Genomic DNA, 19,409 nt, shown 5'->3' with positions numbered 1-19,409 from the left:
GAAGATAAAACACTTCTTTTTGGCCGGACATCTCAAAGTGGTGTGGTACGTTTTCTTTTTAGTTCTTTTTTTATAGAATACAAACTATACAGAAGTAATTACATCTTGAGTCTTAGTCAATTAAGATATCTTCTCCTTGTTCGTACGGTGCCAATCCTTTCCAGATGTTGGCGAGCAGCATAGCTATTCTAACTTTACTTACAGCTATTCGGAATAGTTCGGTTGTAGACGTATTGAACCACTTCCTTAGGTTTTGAAGGCAAGATAATATTCTTCTCCCTGGTCCTCTTTTTCCAAATACCTTACCCCGAAGAATGAGTTGCAATAAGTCATATCTGTATTAATTTCTCATAAAATGGCCAAGATATTCTAATTTGCGCTCTTTGATTGTGTTAGTGATCTCACATTCCTTGCCCATTCTACGTAGGACCTCAATATTGGTCACACGATACACCCATGAAATTCGTAAGATGCGCATGTTACACCACATCTCGAAGGCCTCAAGCTTTCCTAAAGAATCTTCAGAGAGCGTCCATGCCTCTACTCCGTATAATAATAATTTAGAATTTAGTAATTTAGAAAATACATAGCATCTGATGATAGAGATTTTGGTACTTAGTGGTAAATCGTGTCTTCTGAAAAGAGGCTTCATCTTTACGAACGCTGATCTTGCTTTCCTTATGCGTTATTTTATTTCAGTAGAGTAATCCCATTGACTGTTTTTTATGTTAGTATTAAGATGTGTGTAGCTGTTTACCCTGTCAATTGGCTGTTGGTTTACCAAAAGATGTGTATTTAATATTTCGCGCTTACCAACTACCATGTACTTTATTTTGATTGTATTGAGATCCAGCCCATATTCTCGACTTATATCTGTTATGATCGATATTATTGCTTGTAAACCTATTGGCTATTTGCAAAAACTACTGCGTCGTCAGCATATCTAATGTTGTTTAGACGCACTCTGTTAACTAAGACGCCTTCCTGTAGTTGTCCCAGTACGCTTCGAGTACATTTTAAATAGTACTGGAGACAGAATGCATCCTTGTATCACTTCTCTATTTATGGAGATTGTCTCTGTCAACTGGTCATCCACTTTAATGTTGGCAGTTTGGTTGTAATATAAATTATATATAATTCGCAAGTCTCTATCATCCAAGCCCGCTTCTTTCAAGATGCATATGAGCTTGGCATGTTTTACTCTATGATATGCTTTTTTGTAGTCGATAAAACAAATATATACATCACAGTTGACATCCCTGTACCTCTGAATAATCACTTGTATAGCGAATAGAGCTTCTCGGCTGCCTAAGGTATCGCGGAATCCAAATTGTGTCCATGACACTTTCACATTCTTCTCTTCACGTTCTTCACATTTTTTATGTATTCTGTTATGTATCACTTTTAAAAACGTTTTAAGTAAGTGTCTCATTAGGCTAATTATTCTGTAGTCTTCGCATGTTTTTGCATTTAATTTTTTTGGTATAGTTACGAAAGGTCGACTTTAACCAGCTTTGGGGAATATCTCAAGTTATATATATTCTGTTAAATATAGTCGTTATCCATTTTATTCCTTGTTCGTCCATAAGTTTCAGGAAATCTGTATAAAATTTGTCAGGCCCTACAGCTTTACCATCTTTAGTTTTTCTAATAGCAGCCGTTCTAAAATATGCCTATTGTAAACGTTCATTAGGTAACTTTAATAGTTTGTTTAGTTAATGTTTTGTGGCCTTAGGCTATGCATGTATTTAGCCATTCAAAATAATTAATTCAGTACTAAAAATATTTGTATTTAACGAACATTTTACTTGCCTAATAATATATAGATTCGAATCTAATTATTTGGAATAAGTAAAACAATTGGCCAAATATTCTACTTGAATTTAAATGTCACGTTCATGGTTTTTTACATAACTATCTTTATTGGCACTAGCATACCTAAATTACTTTAAAATATGGATCCAATCGGGTCAAAACTTCTTTTAATAAAAGTGGAACATCTTTAATTTATTTATTCATCTACTGTCAGTTGCATTTAGTATTATTACAGGGAAAATTGAAAAAGCTTTAATCGATGAAGTATAATATAATTTTTTTTTCATTTTTTAAGTATATTATATTATAGTATCAAGTACATAGAGAAATAACCAAGTTTTTATTTTTTTATATGTTAGGTTGAAGGTGTCTACAAATTATCAAATTATAAGTACATTTTAGTTAGAAAGAAAATATGTAACTGACATTTAAGATTTTTAAATCAACAATAGTTTAAATTGTTTAATTGATGGTTGCAAAAAGTCTTTTAGTAATATTAATATTTTAATACGAATTTCTTTATTTTATTTCCTTTTCTTTTCCATTTTCTCCTTCACTTTCTCTCTATTACTCTTTCTTTTCGTTCCTTATCCAACGCCTTATTATCATTTCGTCTTTATAACAGCTTTTATGCCTGTCAGACTTTGTGTATTCGACATCATCCAGTCTGTTCATTTAGTTATGGTCTCTCTTATGATTTTTATCTTATACGATCCATCTAAATATTTTTATTTTTTCCATAATTCATTGCTGATAATAATATATTATACGTGCAATGATATAAAACTTAATTATATAAATTTGTTTTAATTAAATTGCTACAAATGGAAAGGGTGTTTTTTAAGAGGTATAGAAATGTAAGTAGGTAACACTTTTTTAACTGTAGGCCATTTGGACAGCTGTCAAATGATTTATGTTAACGCCTGAACAACGCTCCCAAATAGTACAAATTTATTTTGAAAATTGTACTTCTGTTCGAAATACGTATCCCGTACTACGTCCATTTTATCGTCAACATAATATTCCATCAGAGCAAGTAATTCGATTGACCATAGAACGTTTTTGCATCACGTTTACTCTAAATGATAATATGCATCCACAGACAAGTCGTACAGTGCGTACAGAAGAAGTTATGGCTGCTGTAGAGCGTAGCATACAGGAAGACCCGAATCAGTCTATCTGCCATCGTGCACAGCAGTTGGATGGGTGTCCATCGACTTTATGGAGGATTTTGCGTAAAGATCTTGCTTTGCATGCTTACAAAATCCAACTCATTTTTTCATTAGGGTGCTAAGGTATTTCTAATGTCGAGTCTGTTCGGTCGTCTTAGCATACATGCATATTTTATCTCCATGGTGGATTCTTTTTTAAAAAATCACCATTTTTTATGTTTCTGGTAGATTAATTACATTATTCATCAGTGTCTAAAGATTTTCTAGTGTTTGTGGCTAAATAATACATATTTTATAGGTTTTTTTTAAAGTTAAGCAATATGGTTTTCTTTGTTTGTCTTTTATTTTTATTTTTTATTGCTGTTTTATTGACGTCTTTAGTAACTATCCACTCTTCTATTTTTCAAGTATTTTGTTATTAATTGTATTTTTCTTTTAACTTTAAAAACATATCAAATAATAGAAATCCAGCAAGCAATTTTTGATTTTGTAGTGTTACAATTGAAGTAAACACTAATACCTCATGTAGATATTTACTAAATTATTTACAGTAAGGTCTCTTTTTATGCGGATTATTTTTTTGCGTTTTTGAAGTTGTGTCAGTAAATATTACAGTTTAAGATGTCAGTAAAGTGAGCTTTGCAATTCGGGGATTCCCTTGATACATGAAGTCCCTATTACATCATTGCGAGTTTCGCATTAAAAGGTATAACCTGTTATTGTTTTAAAATAATTTTTCCCTTGGCGGTGCTTCGTTTTATAATAAGTTGTTTAAAATTTTGCTGATTCCAAGTTGCAGTATAATAAGCAGCACAATTTTGAATTGAAACAATTCAAGTGAGTGTTGTAAAGTTTTATTTTTCATTAGAAGAGATTTTTGTCATCTCAATATCGTAATTCAAATTTTTTTATTTCTTTTTTTTAATATTTTATTTGGTCCAATGGAGAAAAAAACATCAAAGACAATCAATTTCGTTGTAAACGAAAATTGCATCCTAAGATCGCTCAGGAAAAGAAAAAGGATCTACGGCAATTGGGAAACATTTTAATTTAGGCGAATCAACTGTAAGAGCAATTAAATAGAATAAAGTTGCTATAAGAAAATCTATCATTTCTAGTACAAAAGAAAGAAGAAAGTGTTATGAGTTAATGAAACAGTCGGAGCCACCAACTTTTACTTCCCAAGCTGGTTTATAAAAAGAAATGCATTTCATAATATCAAGATTACAGGAGAGAGTGCTACAGTAGATGAAGCAGCAGCAAAAATATTTCCACTGGAGCTAACGAAAATTGTTGAATATGGGGACTATTGTGCCGGTCAAGTATTTAACGCTGATAAAAAGGGACCGTATTGGAAAAAATGCCTAACCGTGCTTACATCGTAAAGGATGAAAAAACTGCAAGTAGACATAACGCAAGTAAAGATCGAGTAACATTATCACTTTGTATCAATCCATCAGGAGATCGGATGTTGAAATCGCTTTTAATAAATAAATCTCGTAGACCACGTGCTTTGATTTAAAACAACTGCCAGTGCATTGGATGGCTAACAAGAAAGCATGGGTGACAGCAGCTGTTTTTACAGAATGGTTTAATAATTGCTTCGTGTCAGAAGTAGAAGCCTTCTTCTTCTTCCTTTGCCCTATCCGTTTCGGACGTTGGCTATTAACAAGGCTATTTTGACTTTGTTTACGGCACCTCTGAACAGTTCGGTCGATGTTAGTCCGAACCATTGTCGCAGGTTATGCATCCATGAGTGTCGTCTTCTTCCCGGTCTCCTCCTACTGTCGATTCTTCCTTGGACTAATAACTGTAGCAGCCGGTACTTAGTATGCCTCATGACATGTTCGAAGTACTCAAGCTTCCGTTTCTTTACGGTGAAGATTATTTCTTTGCTTTTGCCTATTCTCTGCATTACTTCCACGTTAGTGATGTGGTCTGTCCAGGATATCCGAAGAATACGGCGATATATCCACAGCTCAAAGGATTCTAGTTTCTTCAGGGTGGCTTCCTTTGTGGTCCATGCCTCTGCTCCATAGAACACGACCGGGAAGACATAACACAGAAGCCTATATAAAGGAAAAATTCTCGATTTTAAAGTTTTATTAATTATTGACAATGCAGTAAGTCATCCACACTTAGAACATCCAAACGTTCAAATAGTATTTCTTCCGCCCAATACAGCAAGCCTTATCCAGCCAGTAGATAAAGGCATAATTGCAACTTTTAAAAAATATTACATAATATTTACAAGTATTTTATACGTAAGTTACAAAAACTTACAAATCCATTGTGAGTAAACTAAAAAATGAGCCCTTAACAGTAAAAGACGTGTGGAAGCAATTTTCTATTTTTGAGTGTGTTTGGTGTAAAACTTAGAGGTCGCTAGTTAAAGAGCTTAGCAGGCAGAAGCTTAGCGTCACGGCGTTAAAGGACGCCCGGCGCCGAGGCTTTAAAGAGGACCTAACCGATACACTCGATATACTTACTGTACGCTGCCTCGTGATCAACTGTCGTCTTGAGACTTGAGATGGTCAGAGACCCTCTGGCCGTTAGTTGGTTCATGGACAAATGCATCCCATAAATCAACCCTATCGTAGGGCGCTTCTGAATACCGACAATCTAGTTCAATGGTAACAGTAATATGATACTTTACGCGTTTTGTGTATATTGGCGACACAAAATACAAAAGAGAAAGTAAAATTCTCTGAACTTAAAACAGAATAAATGAGCTAGCCAGTTTAACAATGCGAATTTACGAAAAAGTCGTTAGAATATGCCATTGAATTAGATCACATTATAGTACAGTAAGAGAAAAATATTAAATGGTAAAATATGAAAATAAATACTACATACTTTCCCAAACAGAGTGTTTGATTCATGTTGCATCTGCTTCGACTCAAATAAGACCAAGAACTTTAAATGTCTGTTGAAAAAAGGTTTGGCCAGCATGTGTAACAAGCAATGCAACCATTTAAACATCGACACTATCAGATGAAATAATTAATTTGGCACATGAAATTGGTGGAGATGGTTTTAATACCTTCAGTCACGAGGATATAGATGAATTGGATGATGCATTAAGTGACCATGATATAATTGATCAAACTTTGGATCTAACTTTAGATGGCATCGTGGGTCTAGAAGATAATAATGATGAGGAAGAAAAACCAACCCCCGTCACTGCCAAATTAATTCGAGAACGTCTTCAACTTTGCAGTAAATTAGAAAATAATTTTCTTATTAATGACACCAATTCCAAACGAGCCTTTAAATTACAACGTGAGCTGCAAAACTGCATGACAGGATATTGTGAGCTACGTAAAAAGTTACTCGCATTATCATCGTAAAGTTTAATTACTGATTAAATTGTCAGAAAAGGAAGAGCTACACGGAACGAGAATAAAGTTTTAAAAATCCATCGTGTTTACCGCAAATATCTATTGCAGAGACAGTTTCTTCTGACGATGAAGATGATTTTGAGCCACTTCGCAGAGTGCAAGCCATTATCAGATAGCGATATGATTAAAAATGTAAATGTAAAACTATATGTTCCTATTACTTTCCCATAAAATGAAATTATTAAAGTTTATAATACAAGTTTTTTTATGGTTTTGTATGAATTTTTTTCAGATATTCATGCAACATTGATCATGCAGCCTTTTTTTTTAATTTCTGCAAACTTTTTTGTTTTTGTCTTGGTCTTATGTAATTTTAGAAGGCTTCAGACGTATCCCTACTTTTCAATGCAAGTAATGTCTTTTTCATGCGATTTTTTTATATGCGCTGTTCTGTGGAGCGTATCCACTGCATAAAATGAGATCTTACTGTATTGCTCTACAAAATTTCATGAACCTAACTTACTGTTTGGTAACGTCAATCTACGAACGAAACTATAAAATCCGACATTACTGAAAACATTTAATTGTCGGCAGTGCGTTCTCGTAGCAAGACAGAATCAAATTAATTTTCTCATTAGTATAATAGTTGGAGTATGTATTTTTTTTTTTTCTTTTAACGGTGTTTAATTTAATTCATTATAAAATTAAAATAGTTAATAGTTTTAGGATCCATTTTTTTATTTCGAGCATACGTATTTCGAAGGTTCATGAAGTTTTGAAACACCCCTACTTATTTCATCTATATACACTCAGGTGCAAAAAAACCGATCCATTCATTATTTCTTATTTATTTGAGGTTGTATAATTTTAGAGACATTAAATTACGTATTTAAATTTAGGTGTACCCTCGTATACGAGAAATAAAATAATATTTTTAATATTGCTTTTTATATTTCTTAAAACAAATTGGTATTTCAGGTTTTTGTCAAAAAGGGTCTGAAGCAAGTAGATATTTATTGAATGTTGTTTTTAATTCACCAACCATACCAGTGTAGTGATTTTATTTTCAAAACGTGTTATATTTTTATTTAATTATTCTTCCTAAAAGTCTCTAACTCCAACAGATGCTGCAAGGGCGGTGACTTTAGTTCAAGATGGTCGTAACCAATATTATGCAGCTGAAATGTTGAGTGTTAGTCGATCTTCGGTACAAAGAGCAGTTCGGAGTTTTAGCGACATCTGTAACTTCACAAGAATACCAGGATCAGGCCGTAGAAGGGTAACATCCGAAAGAGACGATCGATTTCTGGTCTCATCATGTTTGAGAAATCGGCATCTAACTTCAGTTGAACTGGCAAATCGTCTGAGCGAAGTGAGATATGTGGATGTAAGCAGATGGACAGTTCGTCGACGACTTGTAGAAGGTGATTTGTTATCCAGAAGGCCAGCCCTATCTCCAATACTATCCATAGAACATCGCAGAGCTCGCCTTGCTTTTGCAAGAGAACATGAAAACTGGAGTGATGCAGATTGGAGCAATGTATTGTTCTCAGATGAGTCCAGATTTTGTCTAAGGTCACCAGACGGCCGAGAAGAGAAGCCCATACTGATTTAGTTATTGTAGATAGAGGTTATATGACTGCTGCAAGATACATAACAAGTATTTTAGATCAGCATGTGGTACCTTTTGCTCCTTTCATTGGACCTAATTATATTTTTATGGACGACAACGCGCGTCCTCACCGTGCTAGAATCGTCAACCAATATATAGAGGAGGTAGGACTTGTCCGTATGAACTGATCAGCTCACAGTCCTGATCTCAATCTCATAAAACATCTATAGGATATGATGGGAAGACGTCTTCGAGCACGAGTACCCCGTCCAAATAACTTGGCTGAACTTACAGCGGCTCTTCAAGAAATATGGGACCAATTGGATCAATTTGATATCCAGAGGTTAATTACCTCAATGCCCAGACGTGTACAGGCTGTTATAAGGGCCCGAGGGGGAAACACTAGATATTGATTTATTATCAATGTTTTTCTTAAGTTTCAGAAAGTTTTAAATATTCTTGTATTTTTGAGTTTTGGCGTATGTCTCTATAAATAAATGATTTTTTTGGATAATCTGTAAAAATTATTTTAATCTAACATATACTTTTACATATATACCTGATTTAAAACTAATATCTTCAAACGTTTTCTTTTTTCAGCAAATAATACCCATGGATCGATTTTTTGCACCTGAGTGTATAACTCACATTCATATCATGATCAGTTACATGCTTTCTCAAATGATTCCTTTTCTGATTTTATCACACATTTCGTCACACATGTCATTCTATATTTTTTGTATTTAAAAAATTTTGAAACAGTAAACATAATTTTGTTTACAATTCAACCAGTTAATATCAGTTAAATATTTGAAAAGCGGTAAAAATATTTTTTGTTAAAAGACTTTTTGTCGTTAAACAATATCACAAAAAATCAATTCTAGGTGATGAGTAAAGTGTAATGTAATTTCAGCGAGGCAAATTTACTGTTACGAATGCGACTCTTGGTCAGATATGAGATGTAAGGACCCTTTTAATTACACAGCCCTGCCAAAGGACCAACCGCCACTCATGACGTGTAATGGATGTTGTGTCAAAATGGTCAGAAACGCTAAATCACGTAAGTTCTATATTTTGTATATTTTATTTCATGTGTAATTTTTAAAACCAGCGTTGAGAAGGAAAAGATGGATTATAAAGTGATTCGTGGAAATGTGATCTTATTTGCACAGGCATATCTACTACAATCGTCATAATGTGAAATTACATATTGATTGTAATAGTCTAAAGAGATGTTACTATAGGACAATGTAGATAATAAAGAGTAGTTACTCTCTTAACAAATCTTTTGAATTTAACAGTAATAACACTAATTTATATATTGTTGAAAGCTAAATTTTAGATTTGAATTATACTCGTAACATTTCCTTTCATGTCTCATTTATTTAGTTAACGGATTATTATTTCATGTCAACACATACTCTATACAGAGTGTTTCACATTAGACTTGATTATTTAGATCTCTGAATATTTCTCCTTCAAGTTTCATCTTCTAAAAATCATTATGACTATGCGGACCTTATTGACTACCCCTATAAATAGTTCTGCACTACTGCATCAAACAATTCCTTCGTTTTCTTAAGCCAGGATATTCGCTGCTTTCCTCGAATTTTGTCTTGCATAATAAGTTGTAATGTTATCCATTGTAATTGTAATGTTATCCATACGGCTCCCATAATTTAGCCATATGGCTCACACTTCCTTTAAGGGGCAAATTCACTCATCCCAGATACCTACGGTATCAAAAGGATTGAGCTCTGGTGGGACTCTTTCCATGTTATCGGGTCCTAGGTGACTTGGTGTTGGAGTATCTACCAAAAATTTTCAGTCACATCTGGACGTCGCGAGGAGTACAGCTTTCTGCATGGCCTTATAGAGATGTTCATTTAGATCCAGTTGTTTTATGTTCTCTAGGAGGTTTTTGGGAATAACACCAGTAGTAGATAGAATAATCATGGGTACTGTATTCCATTCTCCATTGTCTCTTAATTTGTATTTCTAGATCTCTGTAATTTTCATTGTATTCAACACGCAAAATTATCGGTGTTAGGTATCGCCACATCAATGTTGTTTACCTAAGTTTAGTATGAGATCCGGTCTATTATGTGCCACTGGTTGATCTGTGAGCACAGTACGGTCCCAGTATAGCTTGTAGTTATTATTTTCAAGCATTTTGTCAGGGATGTATTAATAATAAGGAAGATGGTCGGTTTGGAGAAGTCCCAGTTTGTCAGCTAGTCCTTAGTGGATCATAGTGGTCATAGCGTTCTTGATAATCAGTTTTACTAATGTTAATATTTTTGCTTGTTATTATCCTTCTTTTAAGTCTAAAAAACATACTGGCATCTCCAAGTATTTCTACAACCTGTAATTCCTTTTATTTTTTTTTTTGTGTAAATTAAAGCTCTCATCCTTTCTATCCAAATCTTCTATTTTCTTGTATCTGTCGGAGAGTCACCTCTCTTTTGCATCCCAAATTTTTTTTCTGATGTTTCCTTAAATTTAGTTGTATTTATTTAGGTCTTTTGCTTTACGTTTTCTGTTTTCTTTTTCTCCAAGTAGTTTGAGGGTTTCTTTTTCTACTGATAGGATGACTTGTTAAATTTTTTCTCATTTATGGTCAATGGTTAGAGAAGTATGTATATCTTCGGCCCACCTCACTAGATCATTTCTGCCGACATCTTTCTCCTTGTACTTGCACTGCTCGTGTTGCAACCGAAAAAAGCAGAAATACATATATCACAGAAAGTGATGGAGGCGAAGAAAGCTGGGCAAAAATTAAGTCTAATATCTTAGCCTTGGTCAAGGAAGTTCTTGGAGAAACAAATATAAATAAAAATAAATCGTTCCCAAGGCGAAGAACCCCATGGTTTTGTACAGAAGTGAAGGAAAAATGTAAAGAAAAGAAAAAAGCTTACCTGAAATACATGTCAACCAAAATACAAGAGGCATACCATAATTACAAGACAATAAAATAAAAAATGATCACTGGGAACGCTTTTCGAAAGAAATGGAATATGATTTTTACGGTCTGCAAAAGGAAATATGGCGCTTCATAAGAGGTCAAAGAACGGAGGTAAAGCAACTAATAGAACCAAAACACATACAAAAAGATACGTGGATTGACTACCTAAAAAAGCTATATGCAGAAGAAGAAAAACGACGCTAGAACCGGAAACACCAGAAATTACCACAAATGAAGAACTTAATATAAATGTACAGGAAGTTCGGAAAACATTTAAAAACCTGAAGAACAGAAAAGCAGCAGGTCAAGACGGGATACCAAACGAGTTACTGAAATATTGTGGAGCAGCAATGACAGAACAATTAACAACATTAATTAATAAAATTATAAAACACATTAAAATACCGGAAGAATGGATAACGAGCGAAATAATTCTACTATTCAAAAAAGGAGATAAAAAACAGCCAGAAAACTACAGAGGTATAAACTTGTTAAATACTACGCTAAAACTTACAACTAAAATTTTACAAGTGCTAATAAATCAGAGGATAAGTTTAGCAGATGATGAACAACAGGGTTTTCGTAATGGAAGATAGTGTACAAATGCAATATTCGTTACAAAGCAAATTACTGAGAAATCACTAGAGTATAATAGACCAGCATTTCTGTGTCTAACTGACCTAAAGAAAGCATTAGACAGGGTAAGACTCAAAGATGTAATCCATCTTTTGTATAATAGAGAAGTTCCTCTAAATAATATAAAAACTATCGATAACATCTACCAAAATAACAAAATGGAAGTCTGAATAGATAGACAACTTACAGAACCTATAGAAATAGGCAGCGGAATAAGACAAGGGGATTCATTGAGCCCCATGCTCTTCAATTTGATCATGGATGAAATCATCAAAACCGTTAACAAAGGAAGAGGATACAGAATGGGAAACAAAGAAATCAAAATACTCTGTTACGCAGACGACGCAATATTGATAGCCCAAGATGAAGATAGTCTGCAAAGACTGGTCCACAGATTTAACATAAGAGCAAAAGAATTTAATATGAAAATCTTATCTCAGAACACTAAAACAATAGTAGTCAGTAAAGAACCAACCAGATGTCAAATAGAAATTGATGTCATCAGTATTGAATAAGTAATGGAAATAAAATACCTGGGAATTACACTGTCTAGCTATGGAGACAAAGAAGTGAGAGATCAAGTACAAAAAGCAAATAGACTGGCAGGATGCAATAATAACACTATATGGCGAAACAGACACATTAACACTGAGATGAAGTCAAGAATTTATAAAGCCAGTGTAAGACCAATGACATACGCCTCAGAAACAACACCCGACACAGCCACAACGCAAAGGCTACTAGAAACGGCAGAGATGAGAGTACTGAGAAGAACTACAGGAAATACGCTGAGAGATCGAAAGAGAAGTGAAGACATTAGAGGAAAATGTAACGCACAGTGTATAAATGAATGGACACAAAATAGAAAAAAAAAGAATGGAATAACTACATAAGCAGAATGGAGGAGACCTGTGTCGTCAAAATAGCAAGAAGTCACCAATCGGCAGAAGAAGTATCGTACGACCGCGCAACAGATGGAGTGACAACCTTCCATAGAGGTATTAATCCGCCAATGAACAAGCAGAATTGCTTATAAAGAGGAAGAAGAAGAAGAAGAAGAAGAAATGTTAGCCGTAAGAATCAGTTCACGTACTTTTCAGAGGTTTACTTTTATTGTATTTATGTAGCTCTTAATATTCGATAGCGTGGTCGTTTTTAGTCACTTGAATCCAATTACTTAATTGTGACAAACTTTTTGTTTTTCCGTTGATATTTTCATAATTTATTTCTTCCTAGATATTCTTAGTATATTTATCAGTCGTTAAACGGTTACATAACACAAAATTTTGCATTTATCATTCCTCAACATTTTAATATTAATGGATCATAAGGATTATCAAATATAAGAAATTGTAAAATACGAAATCCTTATTCTATTTATATCTGACATCCTATTGATTTGGCAAAGGCCAACTTGATGCCAACTTTATTCCCAGTCACGATTTCAAATTTAGCAGACATTTATAAGAATTAATGTCAAAGATTAAGGTTAATCGAAAGTTTAAAATATAGGGCAAAAGTTTACTTTATTACAAAGACACGCTATTTGCTGTTCATGAATTTCTTCCTAATACCGGCATCTTAAAATTAATTGAAATACATTTACGACATGGGGATATATACAAAAATAAATTACTAAAAAAGCTAAAAGAACCTAACAAGTCTTGTTATACTACGTATGTCTTATACATATTGATTCTTACCACGACTCATCTTTCTTAGGATTTTTCTTTCCCAAGCACGTAATCGCTCTTCGTTTGCCTTTGTTTTAGTCCACGTTTCGCTACCATACATCACTACGGGTCGTATGACTGTTGTATATAGTTGTATATTTGTATGTCTCGTTAGTTGTTTCAATTTTTTAGGTTTTGAAGGGCATAAAAACATCTCTTGCCGACTTGTATGCTCTTGTTTATTTCTTGTGTTCCGTTATTGTCTTCAGCTACTGTTGTTCCAAATTACTTAAATTCACTCATATACATACATACTCATTTACTCATATACATACATTATATACTCATATACACTATATATACTCATATACATACATTTAGTTTTGTTTTCATTGATTAGAAGCCCCATTACTCTAGTCACTCGGGTTAGTCACCTCCCAATTTTCCGATTCACTTAAACTTTGGCGAGTTGATGATAAAGTGCTTAAATAACAAAAGTTATTTAACGCCGATGTGTGCTTCCTCCCCAGCGGTGGTTGCCCCCCCCCTTTTCGTAGGTGGAAATTCTTTTGCTCGAAATAATCAACGGTATTGATAGAGGATTAAAATTTAAGCAACTTTTGTATTATAGAGTTTTTTTTTTAAAAATACTGTTTGAGCTTTTTATAGTTGAAAACAGCAAATTTTCATTGAAAAAAGTAACGTTTTTTAACGGTTTTTTATGAATAACTCAAAAAATATGCCTTTGATCGAAAAAGTATGTAAAACAAAAATGAAGCTTATAAAACAAGAATGAGATTCATTGTTTACAAGTTATTCTAGATACATTACAAAGTTTGATATGGTCGTTGAAATGAGACATTTTTTTTGGGGATATTTAGATCAATGTATTCAACGTTAAAATTGTAAGAAAAGGGTTGATTTGTCGGGGTAATAATATTAAAGTTCTTTATAGTCAATAAAAGGACCTTAAAGGTCCTCAAAAGAAGAAGTAATGATGAAATAAAGCAAAAAACATCAATAGAAACAGACATACTAACATATACAGAACAAAAAAAGACTAAAGTGGTATGGTCATATAAGAAGAACTAGCGACAGCAGATGGATAAAGAGAATAACCAAATGGAGCCCCATAGGAAGGAGGAAAAGAGGACGACCCCGAAAATATCCTGGAGGAACGAAGTAGACGACGCCATGAGTAAGAGAGGCCTAAACGATGGAGAATGGGACAACAGAGAGAGATGGAAACGGTTGAGCGAGGGAAGGCAGTGAATACTGTAGAATCCCTGAATATATATATATATATATATATATATATATATATATATATATATATATATATATATATATATATATATATATATATATATATATATATAAAAGGACCTTTAAGTTAAAGCTCGTTAAAAATGGATTCATTGAATATTTTATGGAAAAAAAACAGTATAATTTAACTAATATCCACCAGAATAAAAATGAATGGTTTTTCTTCTATACTACATTTTATTTTAGTGTTCTTCATTATATCTAGGCTGGGATTGGTTTTGATTTAAATTTCATTATTTTTTAAAACAAAAATCTATTTATATCTATTTTGAAAATTTGTAAAAAAAATTTCTTTTTTTCAAAATAACTTAAAAACTATAATATATACACAAACAATAATATAGTACAAAAATGACATTATTCGTTCAATATATATTCTTGTTTTTTATAAACTTCTGATCGGTAAAAATCAATGGAGTTATCACTGATTAAAATTGTATGACTTGGTGTGAACACCCTCTGTTCCGAATGCTTCAAACCTTAATTTTTCAAAATTGAAGGGTAGTTTAGCTTTCTAATAAAGCCTTGTAGTTAAAATTATTTTTCAAATATCTATGCACACATATATCAAAGCTTAAAAATTAACTGACTTATTGAAGAAACCCCAGTGATATTTTTGGGAGATAATTTTGAAGCGTGCGAAATATACGTATTTTGGAGCTTTCACATATCAAAAGTACGTATAAAATAGTTTTATAGATAAATATCTGGGCAACAGCAAATAATATTAAGTCATTCGTACTGTTATTAGCAGAGGGGTAGTTTCTAAGAGTTAAACAAGTTTCAACCAAAGAAATAATGTTTCATTAGCAAGGAACAAATTTTTATTGATTTAAAGACATAAGTTTAGAATTTACTTTAATTTATCTAATAGTGCACAGTAACATGGACTATTGATAGACTTACCTTTTTCAAGACACTTAATTAAAACAATGCCTTTTTAGTCCCAAAATACTATGGCTATGAACTTTCCGACACATTGAGCCACTCTCGGTCGGTTCGGAGCCCTTTTGCCGCCTTCAGTCCACTGTCGCGCGTTCATTATATTCTCTGGTGTATAGTAGTAGATCCACATTTAATCAACGGTTACCAACCAATGCCAAAAATTTTGCTTCGGCGGTTTTTCTTCAATAATCAGACGCGGTACCCATCGGCAGAATAATTTTTTCATATTCTTTACTAATTCGTGTGGCTTCTACCAATTCATGCACCCTCACTTTCCGATTAGCTAAAACTGTTTCACGGAACCAAAATTTGACAGGTTAGTCTGAGGGAGCATTAGTTCCATAATAATAATCCAGCTTTACTTTTGACTTCTCCGCCGTTTTAATTCTCAAATAATAATGAGAGATAGAAAATCGTTTCTATATGCATCATTTTTCCAAACAAGTCGAATTTATACAGCTGTCAAAAATATACGAATGGCTGTATCGTGCTCTAATTTGACATGTATAGCAAAAAACGGTTAGACTTTCTAGAACTAATATTTTTTTGAGACTAGCAGTTATCTAGTCGGTAAAAGAGGTGACTTATTAAACCACCACATACTTTTTCTCTTTCGTTAATATAGTTTATGCGTAAACTACTTTCAATAGTAAACAGAATCTGAGGAAAATCAAAACCTTTCTGATTTTTATGTTCTTGAAATTGCGCAAATATGCGCAATTAAAGAAATGGAACGCATGAAAATAGAAATAATGGGCATAAGTGAAATGAGGTAGCCTGACTCAAGTTATTGTGAAATAGAAGACTACAGAGTATACTATTCAGGATCAGAAAATGGTAAATATGAGAATGGGGTTGGAATTATCACGCATAAAAGTATAGCCAAACAAGTCAACAACTTCATACCAGTGAACGATAGAATCCTCCTGTTACAAATAAATACGTCACCGGTGAACACAAACATCATACAAGTCTATGCACCCACAGCAGACCATAGTGATGAAGAAATATCAGAATTCTACAAACAAATAAGCAACCTTATAAGAGATATACCGAGACACGAACTCCTTATAATCATGGGAGATTTCAATGCAAAAATAGGTAACGGAAAAGAAGGGCAACATATTGGTCCACATGGATTAGGAGAGAGAAATCAACGCGGAGAAACAATAAGTATCTTTGCAGCTGAGCATGACTTAATCGTGCTAAACACATTTTACAAACTACCGCCTAGACGCCTGTATACGTGGAAATCACCTAGAGACAACGGAGAAGACGTTATTATTAGAAATCAAATAGACTATATGCTTGTTAACAAAAGATATCGAAATAGTTTCAACAGTATTAAAACCTACCCAGGCGCTGATATTCAATCTGACCACAATCCTTTAGTGGGCGTGTATAGAACTAAGTTAAAGAAAATACGCGGAAAAACTGTAAAAAAACATGACATGAGAAAACTGAAATGTAGCGAAGTAAAAGAAATAGTCAGCAAAACATTAAATAGAAAATTTAAAGAAATCGATAATACAACGGAAAGCACAGAAGATAAGATAGAATCACTTAAGAAAACAATAGACGACATTAAAGACAATTTTATGAAGAACGAAGAAGGTAAGAATAAGACATGGATGACGACAGAGATTCTGCAACTAATGGAAGAAATATTGTTCTGAAGCTATTTTCTTGTGGCATTTTAAATTAATTACTATTTAACTGGGAATAAGCCACAATTAAAGGTTAAAATACGTTTATTGACGTTTCAATTTCCACTTCGGAAATCGTTCTCAAAATACAAATATTAGTATTTTGAGAACGATTTCCGAAGTGGAAATTGAAACGTCAATAAACGTATTTTAACCTTTAATTGTGGCTTATTCCCAGTTAAATAGTAATTAATGGAAGAAAGAAGGAAAAACAAGAACGATAACTCCATGTATAAAACATTACAGCGAGAGATACAGAGAAAGATCAGAGAAGCCAAACAGAAAGAACTGGAGAAAAAATGCCAAGAAATCGAAATTCTCCAAAGTAAATACGACGACTTCAACGTGCATAAGAAGGTAAGAGAAATTACAGGTAAATGTAAAAACAGAAGAATAAGTAAACTTGTTAATGACAATGGAGAGATAATCGTGGACAAAGAGAGTATCAATGATACCTGGAAAAATTACATAAGAAATTTATTTTTTGATGAGAGAGAGAACCAGCCCCCAATACCTACGGAAACAGGACCACCTATACTAGTGGCAGAAATAAGAGCAGCCATAATATCACTAAAAGAAGGTAGAGCTCCAGGACCAGACGGAGTACAATCTGAATTTCTTAAACTTCTTGATGATGAATCTTTAAGAGTACTATGTAAAATCTTCAATAATATCTATGACACAGGCAATATCCCAAAAGATTGGCTACTTTCAGAATTTATTACCTTACCAAAGAAACAGGGAGCAAAAAAGTGCGGAGAATATAGGCTAATAAGTCTAATGAGCCATACATTAAAACTTTTTCTTAAAATTATACATCGTAGAATATACAAGCTATGCGAAGAGAGAATACAAGACACACAGTTTGGATTCATGAAGGGCGTAGGTACAAGAGATGCACTGTTTAGTCTACAAGTATTATTTCAAAGATGCAGAGATATGACTTGCGATATTTACACCTGCTTTGTGGACTACCAAAAAGCATTTGATACAGTTCAACACCAAAAAATGATGGATATTCTAACAAAAGCCCAAATGGATGATAAAGATCGGCGTATAATACAAAATTTATACTGGAACCAATCAGCCACAATAAGAACAAATTTTGGAGGTGAACCAACGGAAATGATCCAGATTCTACGAGGCGTTAGACAAGGTTGTATACTTTCACCTATATTATTTAATCTATATTCAGAGGAAATATTTAGTGAAGCCTTGGAAAAATGCGAACATGGAATACTTCTAAAGGGAGAACGCCTAAACAACATCCGTTATGCAGACGACACCGTTATTTTTGCAGACAGTTTGAACAGTTTACAGCAACTGATAAACAAAGTAAATGAAGTAAGTGAAAGATTTGGACTTCAAGTAAATATAACAAAAACTAAATTTATGATCATCAGCAAAAATAAAGTTAGAGACGCTCAACTACTTATCAATAATACACCAGTGGACCGAGTAAAACAGTATAACTATCTTGGAACAACAGTAAATGAACAATGGGATCACTCACAGGAAATAAAATGTAGAATAGAGAAGGCTAGGAGTGCATTCAATAACATGGCCAAACTCTTTAAAAGCCACAATCTTAATCTGGAGATAAAAGTAAGGCTCCTACGATGTTATATCTTCTCAATATTGTATTACGGAGTTGAATACTGGACACTAACTAAAACAATGGAGAAAAAACTTGAAGCCTTCGAGATGTGGCTATACAGGCGAATTCTAAGGATATCATGGACAGACAAGATAACCAACGAGACCGTATTACGAAGAGTGGGCAAAGAAAGAGAGGTGATGTATACCATTAAAAGGAGAAAGTTGGAATATCTCGGACATATAATGAGAAACAGCACTAAATACAGATTACTGAAGGTAATCCTACAGGGTAAAGTATTCGGAAAGCGAGGAATTGGGAGAAGGAGAATATCATGGTTGAAGAACCTGAGGAAATGGTTCTCCACAACAACAACGAATCTATTTAAAGCATCAGTCAATAAAATAATTATAGCCAGAATGATTGCCAATATTCGGAACGAATAGGCACTGAAAGAAGATGTTCTTGAGACAAAGACTAATCCGGTCAGTCGATGACATCTCTAAAGTTTTTAATTTTTTAACCCATTTAGTTTCAAACCTACTTTAAGCCCTTTTCTCCACTACTACTGGATGCTATTTAATGCCTGTTTCAAATTGTTTGTAAATCCATCATTAACAA

At 33.5% G+C, this 19,409-nt stretch overlaps 1 protein-coding gene across 4 annotated transcripts in view; it reads left to right on the top strand.

Moving 5' to 3' along the window:
* qvr (glycosylphosphatidylinositol-anchored protein quiver) overlaps positions 1–19,409 on the top strand; it is an 81,133-nt gene that overhangs the window by 45,179 nt on the left and 16,545 nt on the right. For all 4 annotated transcript variants that reach the window (XM_072522513.1, XM_072522516.1, XM_072522515.1 and 1 more), the window contains one exon: positions 8,854–9,000. In XM_072522513.1, coding sequence (XP_072378614.1) covers positions 8,854–9,000 — 147 coding nt within the window. The remainder of the gene's footprint in view (positions 1–8,853; positions 9,001–19,409) is intronic.

This window comes from Diabrotica undecimpunctata, chromosome 2, assembly GCF_040954645.1.
Source record: "Diabrotica undecimpunctata isolate CICGRU chromosome 2, icDiaUnde3, whole genome shotgun sequence".
Taxonomy (NCBI): Eukaryota; Metazoa; Arthropoda; class Insecta; order Coleoptera; family Chrysomelidae; genus Diabrotica; species Diabrotica undecimpunctata.
Note: the sequence above shows the minus strand (reverse complement) of the source record. Positions and strands in the feature narration are given on the sequence as shown.